The 11,156-nt window shown below is 34.3% G+C and overlaps 2 protein-coding genes across 2 annotated transcripts; one reads left to right on the top strand and one right to left on the bottom strand.

Moving 5' to 3' along the window:
• Nucleotides 1-1,847: 1,847 nt before the first annotated feature.
• On the bottom strand, nt 1,848-3,522 carry LOC128670659 (uncharacterized). Its single transcript, XM_053746498.2, has 3 exons — nt 3,199-3,522; nt 2,712-2,919; nt 1,848-2,124 (listed from the first exon to the last, which is right to left on the bottom strand). The coding sequence occupies exons 1-3, from the start codon at nt 3,327-3,329 to the stop codon at nt 1,882-1,884; spliced, it is 582 nt and encodes a 193-aa protein (XP_053602473.1). The 5' UTR covers nt 3,330-3,522; the 3' UTR covers nt 1,848-1,881.
• A 1,879-nt stretch (nt 3,523-5,401) lies between these two features.
• On the top strand, nt 5,402-11,079 carry vimar (visceral mesodermal armadillo-repeats). Its single transcript, XM_053746148.1, has 7 exons — nt 5,402-5,613; nt 5,707-6,462; nt 6,703-6,870; nt 7,456-7,638; nt 7,833-8,099; nt 8,231-8,391; nt 8,564-11,079. The coding sequence occupies exons 1-7, from the start codon at nt 5,607-5,609 to the stop codon at nt 8,990-8,992; spliced, it is 1,971 nt and encodes a 656-aa protein (XP_053602123.1). The 5' UTR covers nt 5,402-5,606; the 3' UTR covers nt 8,993-11,079.
• The last annotated feature ends 77 nt before the right edge of the window (nt 11,080-11,156 follow it).

Here is an 11,156-nt window from a genome sequence, read left to right as displayed (position 1 = left end):
AACAGTAACAACGTGAATTCAATGGTGTTTACCGCTGAGCTGTCTACACATATCTTTAGTTTACGACCTATTCGTTATTTATTTTCACCCTCATTTAACTACCCTAAAGGTCAAATTTTAAGAAATTCTGAAACACTGGTTCCATTATTTTTGTTGCATAGCATTTATACCAATTTTCAAGAGATCAGTAAAGGTTTTCATTATTTTTCATACAAACTTTACCCCCAATTTTTACCCCTTTTGGGGTCGAATTTTGAAAATTCCTTTCTTATCTGAGCAATATGTAATAACCTAAAGCTTCTGCCCAAATTTCGTGTTTATAGCTTCTATGGTTTAGGGTGGGTGTGGGATTAGTAAAAAAACGCTTGTTCTTTTATTATATACTAGAGATAAAATATAGCCTATAGCAATCTTGGATAATGTACCATTCTAATGGTGAAAGAATTTTCGAAATAGGTTCGGTAGTTTCGGAGATTACCCGCCTCAAACATACAAACTCACAAACGCTTAACTCTTTATAATAATAGTATAGAGATATAGATGCGAGGAATTAAATAAAACTCGGGAAACGAATAAATCTTTATTTACTTGTTAAAAAAAGTATTATATTTGTGTTTTGTTACAGATAAATGGTTCTATAATGTTTATATATTTTATATTCTAAAGTGAATTTTATTCATAAAATGCTTAAAATAAAACTTTTCTAACATAAAAACTCTTTGCTAAGATTTTAAAAAGTATCGTTCGTTTTTAGACTGAGCATGTTGATAAACCGTGCATTTAAAAAAATCTTGTACGTTTTACATTAATTACAAACTCTGAAAGTAAAAAAAGAATAGTGGACGGATTTTTGTATGAGTTTCAACAATGGATAGTGTGATTCCTAAGGAAGCTTTAGGTAGGTACCCATATATAGTTTCGAAGTCGAGACGAACTTATGAATATGCTGTAACGCTTGTTTTTGTAAAAATATTTAGATCGATCATATGAGTTCCTTCTTTTGTTTTTTTTTTTTGTGCATTAGAACAACATTACAACGTACAACGTTAGAACATCTTTCCTCAAAAATACTTTTGGACATTGGATTGCAAATCACGCTGTAGCAACAACGAGTAGTTGGTCGTAACCGCTTCAATCCCGCAGGAACTGATTTTAATTGTTATACATACGTTCAATCGCCATTCGCTTCTTGTTTACCAGTCAGTCGAGTCCGTACGCTTCAAAAGAGAATTTTAATGTCATAGTAAACATTGAAAAACAATGATCCTTAGTGAACCCTCATGGTTCATATAACATGGAGGGTTCATTTAAAACTAAAGGCTGCCTCAAATGAATGTATGGCACGCAATATCAAAAAAGGTTAATTATAATTAGGATTAAGTGGTACTTTCGTAGTTAATAATTTCGTTGTTAATACTTTCGTAGTTAATACTTTCATAGTTAAAACTTTCGTAGTTAATACTTTCGTAGTTAATACTTTCGTAGGTAATACTTTCGAAGTTTAATAAGACCTAAGCGCGTGCGAAGACGCGAGCAAAAGCTAATTGTGAATAAATGCATACGAAAATTCGTCAGTCTTTAAAAACGTTTCTTTATTTTTCTTTAGATATACATACAAATATTAAATAATAAACAAGAAAGTGCAATGCGCGGCTAGAATATGACATTGTCATGTTACTAGGCGACTTAGGGATAAAAATCCTTGACAGCTGAAACAGATTATCAGCATTCACAAGGAAGGTTCACGTCAAGCAGTCGTAAAATCACAGCGATATCTTCAAATTAAAAGGTTTATTTTATGCAGTCTCTGGGTTTCGGTACTTCTGTAAGAGTAAATACACAAGAAAGAACGACAAAATATGTAAGTATTTATTAAAATTATTAAGCTAGGTACTCTTGAGACGGCATCTCTGTTGTTGCGGCGAAAACGTATACTTTGGCTACATTTGGTGTCTGCTTTTCCTTGTAGTAATCCAGTTCCGTCTTCTGGCAGTAGGCTCTCACCTGGCCAGATGCTCCATCATAGGGTCTCACCTTTATTATGATATTGAAGTAAAGGTGACCCACCCCTCCTCTAAGCACTATTGGGATATTAGACTCTGTCTCCACTGCTAAAAATGTTAGCTGGAATAAGCAATCGGTTATGCATATGTAAAGTTATATAAGTATAATTAGATGTATGCTTGAATTGATCAGCTGATTGGAGATCTAATAAATTGATTAAAACCAATCAAAATTATTATATAAGTGATCGATATTTTGAAAAGCTGATTAACTTTACTACGAAGTTTCGTAAAAATGTGTAAGTGTGTGTATAATGTATGTCATGTAAGGTTGTAGCACCTACCATCAGCTGCACAGTAGCGTGTGGTTTCCACACAATACCAATCAGAACCGAATCTTTAAAAAATAAGATTTATTTTTTGAACTGACCCTAGGTTTTTGAGCTTGAACAAGGAACGCCAGAGAGACACATTATCAGCTTCACTAATTAAACACTTAGGCTAGTAAGAGCGTAGATTTAAGTTACAAAATTTATTTATTTATCTCTCTGTGATCAAATCTTGCATGTTAATTTTACACAGGATCAGCTCCCAAACTCTTCAACGAATGTTCAACGGTTTATTTTTTTGTTACGTGTTCATTGCAACAAGATCTAACTGACAACAATAAAAGTTTTCAAAAAAACTTGTTTTTAAATAAGTACTCACAGGACAGTCAAATAGCTCATCAAAGGTGACTAGCTGTCCGGCAGGATGGCCGGCCAAACTGAACCTCTTTCTGTACACCCGCTTGTCCTCCCGTTTCCTTCTACCCTGGTACAAGTTATGATATGGAAGTGGAACAGGTGTTGACTTCGATTTGCGTTGTGGCATTGGCTGAGGGAAAGCTTCACGGTGTGATTCGCCAAATGGAGGACTAAGTAATAATTGTTATTAACAAAAAAATTGGATAGGTATAACTCTAAAGATATCGCACATATTGAAAAACAGCAGGGATATCGCACATATTGAAAAACAGCAGGGATATCGCACATATTGTGTCTGTGTATAATAAAGTTACCAATAGACAAACCTTTAGGTTACCTACTTCGTAAGTCTAATAAATAATTTTCTGTGACATTACTGTCTATGTGTTTACGACTCAAAAGGTATGATCACAGATTTCAAATAGCTTTCAAGATGCTTAAATACTTACATATGTCGTCGTCCCGATCCCAGCATTCGTTTGCGATTGAAGCGTTCATAATTATAAGAAAGACTAGAATTACATCCAGGCATTATACAAAAATATAAAAAGAATATAAAAATTATGTTTAAAAAATTCATAATTATTTTTTTTTGTGTTTGCAAGAAAGGCAAAAGTTCATAATAACAAATATATTACGTCTAAAATACTGTACATCTGTGTTGTTGTACGTAATGTTATACAATAGGTAATTTATTGCTTTGTGGTATATTTTACGAGAATTTTATTATCGATACACCTACGACTTTTCAGCATGTGGTTGTTATAAACTGAGATATGATCCAAGTTTCTCGAAGGATTTTAATAATTTTTAGTATATAGAAATAGGTACCTAAAGTACCTATTTCATGACTAAAAATTATTAGAGTTGTAAGATTCATGTACCTATGCAGATCAAATGCAAATACGAAAGTACTTAATTTTGAGTGATCATTTTACATTTTCATAACATGCTGTGCATTTAAAGAAAAAAAAAAAGAAATTACATTTTAAGTATACCTACATTTGCTATAATGGGATCTACACAGAAAGGATCCCAGCTCAGCCTTGTGCTAAGAGTGGCAACTAAAACGCAGTTTTTCTGTTGATACCTAAATACAAAATTTAAAAATAAGTACTAGCTTTTTCCCGCGACTTCGAGCACGTTTATTTCCTTTCTAAACAAAGAATGAAAGTAAAACCTCAATTATTTTATCTAATACTAGCCGCTCGTCCCGACTTCACTCGGTAAAACATAATAAATTGTACACCTAAACCTTCCTCAGAAATCACACTATCTATTGATGAAAACCACATGAAAATCCGCATGAAAAGTAGTTTTTGAGTTTATTACAGATATAGACAGACAGACGCGGCAGAGATGATAATATGTAAGGATAAGGATTCTCCAAAAGTGGTCAAATTTATTTCATTCGTATTGTCTCCCGTCTTTAATTCAATTTTACGTTTCCCGCTATGAATTTCAATTTTCTTCTATGCCTAAAGTCTCGTACAGTAATCGTACAGTTTCCCGTAACGTATCCAATCTTCTTTCATGTAACGTGTCCTTTTCCGTTTCCCGCTGCCTACTTGTCTCGTCCCATTTCCAGAAAGGCGTCCCAATCCCAACCCGTCCTGTGTTGTAGGACGGTAAAAATTAAAATGTACCTATGGAGCATGGAATTAGTAGGTACCTCCGGAGTACTTACCAATTCCATGGTACTCCGTTGGAGTACCTACTAATTCCACGGTATGTAAGGTACTTAAAGAATCAAACACGATAATAGGGCAAATTACGCAAAGCTCAGCCCAAATGGCGCTACTGGTACAGGTATACACAAACATTGCCAATGGAGGCAAAAAACGCCAATTTTCAATATTGTTGCGGATTTACGACCAAAAATACCTTCTACGCAATCGTGGTGCGAGTTTAAAGGAAAAAGGAAGGATTTAGTGGATTATCCTAAAATAATAACACTATCTTAGGTTTTGTTCTGCATTATTTGGTCAACTATGGTCATAAACTGATATAAACTTGATTTTGACTCATGATCTTACCTGTATGAAGTCCATATTTTAATAAGTTTTCACGTGTGAAGCGTTCCGAGCTTCTTTTCGACCGTTTACTGGCTCGAAAATTTTACAGCGTGAGGCCCATATATATATTCCATAGTTTTCGAAGATTTTTTAAATTATGGAAAACTATTTTTCCCAATATTTCGGCATCCGAATATGCTACATTGTTGTATATTTTCACAAACGAATGCTTACTTAATGAAAGGATTAATAAAGTACTCTCAAATAAACGTTTTAATCGACTTATCAAAAGGCGGCAAAGCTTTTGTGTACCTAGCATACAGTCCTGTACTCTGACGGGATAAATGAGCTCCCTATTGAGGAAGGGCATTCCGGTTTCCGATTCGGATTCCTGATTCGGTAGTCAAATGTGTGCGGCCCTCAGGTGCGGCAGTGCTTAATTGATGACAGCCATTACACTACAGACTTGGCTTATGCCTTCTTCTTCAGTGGATATTAGCCACTCTTATTTATATATAAATATTCAATACAAAAGACTTGACTGTATGGGCTAGTACCCTTTGCCTCCTCAATAAAACGAGGGAATAAACCAAAAAAAAAATGATAACAGCCAGCTATGACAGTGACACCAGTGACAGTAGAATAAAAAGAGCGACGAAAAAATGTATAGTGATAATTTTGTGTGCATAAAATTAATGAATTTGGTCTATAATAATAAATTTCATGAGTTTTCTAAAGAAATTCTATGTTGATTGTGTGCTTTAAATTATGGATGTGAAACAATAACATATATAATAAGTTGTCTTAGTGATTTGACTTCCATCTTTTCATTCATATTCAGAATGGATGGTAAGTTGTTTGGTGATATGTTATAAAATAACTAAACAGCAAATTTCTTTCTTCTTTCTTTAAATGCATTAATAATTAATACCTCTGTTCTAGGAACATCTGCAAAGAAATCTACCTCTTTAGAAACTTTAGTGATTCAAAACATTACAAATACAAATGAGTTAAAGGCCAAACTAAATGACATTATCAAAACCGGGATAGATTATGCATATGATGTTTCTTCTTGCCTGAAAACTCTACTTAACAGTAGCGATCAAGATATAGTAATACTTACTATTCAGGCAGTATCTGAGCTTGCTAAATCTGAAGAAAAAAGAGAATCTTTGGCTGTGAAAGAAGTCTTAGTACCAATTATTGAGACAGTGAGAAAAGAATATGCTTCTAACAAAATTGAATTATTAAAACAGTGTTGTAGAGCTCTTGGGAATCTCTGCTGTGATTGTGACACATCACGGAAGATTATTCTTGAATGCAATGGTGTTCCAGCACTAATTAGTTTACTCAAGTACTCCTTGGAAAAAGGTAATCAGTTTGAGGATGTGAAAATATTTGCTTGTAAAATATTCCAAAATTTTGCTATTGGAGGATCTGAGTTCACAGAGTCAATTGTTAAAGGAGGTCTTATACAATATCTACAGAAAGTTTTAGAGATGGAGATACAGAAGAATGATATGAATGATGATACTGTGTCAACTGCTTTACTAGTCCTCAGTGTTGTAAATGACAACACTCCTGAATTTCTGTTTGATGAAGAAGTTAATAGGGTAGTCCTGAATGTTTTGAAGGAGACATCTAATGTGGAAATATCAGAGTTATGTCTGGAACATCTGCATATACAAGCTGAGCATGGTTAGTATATAATTTATTTGTTTTGAGTAGGTAGATCATGACTTTTATCAAGATTTAGGAAAAGTTAAAAATCACCCAATCAAATACAAATCCCCATTATCTCTACTAAAGTGAAAAGGTCATATACATTGCTGAAATTTGTTAAAATATCAGCAATGTATATGTTTTATTATCTCATAGTTGCTCAGCAAAGAAACTAGAACTACAAGAAATAACTTTGTTTTTTCAATATCATTTTAGATACAGTTAAGACCTTACTTGCAAAAGAAGGAGGTCTGCAACTTGTTTGTAGCCGGTTGGAGCAGCTAGTGCAGAGACACGATGCAGGGGAACTCAATGCAGAAGACTCAGAAGTGGTGACCGTGATGAAGCAAGCCTGTGATCTTATCATTATTGTACTGACTGGAGGTAAACATAAATTAATATTAAGGTAATTGTCACTCAAATATAATAATTGTCACTCAAATATAATGAGATTTATTAAGCAAATAATTTATTCGTTAATAATCAACAAGGTTATTTTCTACCCATGCACACACATCATTTCATAACAATTGGTCAAGTAGATAATGTGTGAAGAGGTAACAAACTTAATTTTGCATTTATAATATTAGTTGGGATTAGGATTCATTAGCTTGCCCATGTTTAGATGATTCTTAAAACACTACATTTGCACCTGTGGTCAGCAAATGTGTGTGGGCACTCCATACCTTCCTGTCGATGTTGTATGACAACAATAGCATTCCCAAGCATGGTGGATGGATGTAAATCGCAGGCAAATCTTGAAAATGTTAATTTTATGCTGAACTCAGGCTTCGCGGCGTCGTCACAGCCCCGAATGACATCAGGAACATACAGAGATGAGAGAGAGAAAACACTATAATTATATTGAATTAAGTGTAACAGCTAGTGGTAAAACCTGGAAAAAAATCTTGAACAAAATGTGTACAGATAAATTTAATACCTGGCTAATTTTGCAAAATAATGTCCCAGATGATGCTATGCACACACTTTACAACAATGGATTGGGTGAAGTCTATGTGACCATGATGAGATGGCTGGATTCTACCAACTACAACCTACTTACTACTGCAATACTAGCTATAGGCAACTTTGCCAGGCAGGATGATTATTGCATGCAATTGATGCACAACAAGATATTTGATAAACTTCTGGGTATGTACTTAGCCAAATTTTCCTTAGATGTAATTCATCTCACAGGGCATCAAGCCATTAATGTTTTTTATAATTTCTTACCTTGTCAATCTTTTATAAATTTGGTGTCGTCGTCCAAAACGAACTTGGACGTTATGCACAAGTCTATGCAACAGGGGCGAAAATTATTTATAAATAAAGCTATTTTTTTCCAGATATATTCGAAGTGTACAACAAATTCGCCGTTGACATGCAACAAGCGCCAGGCGGGGTGTACCCTATTGAAGGGGTAACAGTGACCAAAATCCAACACGCGGTGTTGTCCGCTCTGCGGAACTTATCCGTGCCCGTCGCCAACAAGCGAGCGGCGGCTGCGCAGGGCCGCGCTGCACCGCTGCTGCTCAATGCGCTGCCGCATGTTGAAGATCACCATGTCGCTTATAAACTATTAGCGGCTATACGGATGCTGGTTGACGGACAAGGTTAGTTTGTAGCCATCTCATCATCTCTGTTCTTCAAATTTTTGACATTCATTCATGCGCCAATAACTCCTATACATATAGTAATGATTCTTGTTTCTGACATTTCGTAACGCGACATAAATGATTTTCAGAGGGCGTAGCACGGCAGTTGGCAGAGAATCGCGAAGCCCTGGCGGCAGTGGCGCGGTGGGGGCGCGCGGCCGAGTGCGCGGGCGCAGCGGGCGAGGCGCCGCGGCTGCTGGCTTGGGCCGCCAAGCTGCTGCGACACTCGCACTGGACACATATCCTGCAGGTTACAACTTTTACTACATGTATACTGCAGATTCGCTATCGTGAAAGTTTCAGGATTCTGGAAGATTCGGACCTAGTTCAATCGAACGATGCCTTCAACTCAAATGTATTTACTGTGATAACAATTTTAAATCTAGACTACTGTAGTTATCATAAATAAATTTTCATTACAGGTTGAGGGTTGTATCACAAGTTTAGTGAATATGTTAGTATCCTGTCACTCAGTAATGCAGAACGAAGCAATACTCGCCCTCACTCTCCTAGCCATAGCGTCCCTGAACAAAACCACACCGCAGTCTGAGGAACCAGAGAGCGACTACGAAAAGAGCTTTATTACCCAGCTCTTAGGGTCTGAAATTGGAAAGCACGTGTCCGTCTTAATCGAAACAAACTGCGCGAAAATGCCAGTCGAGGTCGCCGAAAACCTCCTGGCATTTCTCGATATAACTTCAAAGAAAAACAAAATTTCGCTCGAATATAAAGATGCGAAATTACACGAATCTTTACAAAAGTTTATGGACTCTAGGAAAGACTTGGATGATACCATCATGTCTTGTATATCAGGGGTCATAATAGCTATTGATAATGGCAAAAACGATTAATGTCCTTCACAAACTATTTTTTTTCCATTTGCAAACTACACAAAAAGACAGTTTGTAATTTTTATCATTAATTTCATCATTTTCATTATTATTTCTGAATTCAAATATCTGATAATATTTTGTAATTCTAATGAAAAACCTCTATCCTATTCTATCTCTATTGCTTGCAATAGAACAAACTACTTGTCGTTGATCATATAAGAAATATATTTGAAACAGATTTTATAGATTTCTAGATTTTCATGAAATACCGTAGTTAACTTTTTATATATATTATAACCTTTATTGGTAACATCTCAGATCCATTTTATAGATCAACAATGATATTTTAAAATTTGTTTCAATTAATAAATAATTCATTCCTAATAATTAGATATTATATACGGATACACATTTCTATCTCTTCGCTTTCCTAAACTTTTAACTAGTCATAGATTTAATTATGCTTAATTAGTGGTTTTTGCTAGAAAAATCATGCATTTGTAAGCTTATATTATTGTTACACTTTTGTATGAAGTATATAGGTACCTCGGAAAAACATTCATTGCTTGACCTAACCAAAGAATTTTTTTTTTTCATAACTTTGTGAATAAATTTTGTTTTTGCCTCAACTCAGAACCATAGATGGGTCTAGCCTAATATGTTCCCAATAAGACGGCAATTTTTGAAAAATTGGGAAAAAAACTGAGCATAAACTCATTCGTATTTCATTACAGTTTTTAAAATATAGGTTGCATTCTGGCCTAGAGCTATTTCATTAATTCATTATTAATGTATAACTTAGATATTATTAGATCATAACTGTTTTGTTTTGCCTGTATACTCGGAAGAATTTAGTATTTAAGAAATCGTTATTTTTGAGATACTCTTTCAATTTACTATAATATTTTACATTCCTATTATAATTATATTTACTTTACACATCAATTCGTGTTCTAGAACTTGAGCACCACCCACCCTGTTAGAAAATAACAAGATAAAAGCAAAATTATACTTGTACAGTCAACAGCATATAAAACCAACCAGAACCATTGCAAATTCGCCCCCCTATTGCCGCGGCATAAATGCAGCAGGGTAACTTGATATGCGGTCGACTGTACAATTAGGCCAGTTTTAATTTGTAACCTTTTCATACTGACTTTTGGCAGCTTTGTCCACCGACATAGCTACCGACTCTCACTATTATATGCACTCCACCTCACACATCACGAAAATAGTACAAAATAAAGACATTTATGTAAGTAGGTACTATAAATAAATCTGCAAAAATAGGAACTTTAATCGTACCTAGACTTAAGTAAATGAAAACGACATTGCTTTGGTTAAAACCACATAGTCTCGATACCTAGAGACAATACTAAAAGTATTGTATAATCTATGGTGGTAACTCCTTTTTCTGTCTATTACTAGTTGCTTAAATTTCTCACTTCATATGATTAAGATATTCCAATAGTGCACTTATTAATAATAAATAGTTTAAAATTAAAGCTTCAGAGTTGTAGACTAAGAAACACAGTTATTTAATAAGCCTTTTTCATCGAATCACTCAATTATTATAAGGCTCTTTATGCTCTTTTTAGATAAATAATTTACTAAAGTAATTTAATTCATATGATTCATTTCTCAAATCAAGTTATCTTTTACAATCTTTCCCAAGATATTATTTATCCAGTATTTATTTTCACATTTCTTACGAGTAAAAACAAAAATTAGATTTGTGATTTATACAGTAATTTCAGCCACAAAACAACTAAATAATGTTATTCTTGATTGCACTTCAATTGATATAGTTTATGGACCAAGATTTATACCTAAAGTACATATAGAATTCAAGATGATAAACACTTGAAGAAAATATGTTAGTGTTTTAGTATTTTTATCTATACTTTTGAGTTTGTATGTTTGAGGCGGGTAATCTTCGAAACTACTGAACCGATTTCAAAAATGATTTCACCATTAAAAAGGTGAATTATCCAAGATTGCTATAGGCTATATCTCAAAAATCTCAAAAATTCTCACGAGAGCGAAGCCCCGGTCAATATCTATTAGTAATAATTCTGCTGAAATAAATTTATTATTTGAAGAAATTTGTCTTTTTTTTTTACCAAGTTCCAATTATCTATGTTATAGTTCCTTAAACTTTCTGTTGCATCAATCAATTGCA

This window comes from Plodia interpunctella, chromosome 6, assembly GCF_027563975.2.
Source record: "Plodia interpunctella isolate USDA-ARS_2022_Savannah chromosome 6, ilPloInte3.2, whole genome shotgun sequence".
NCBI classification, from domain to species: Eukaryota; Metazoa; Arthropoda; class Insecta; order Lepidoptera; family Pyralidae; genus Plodia; species Plodia interpunctella.
This window is presented reverse-complemented; position numbering and strand designations above follow the sequence as displayed.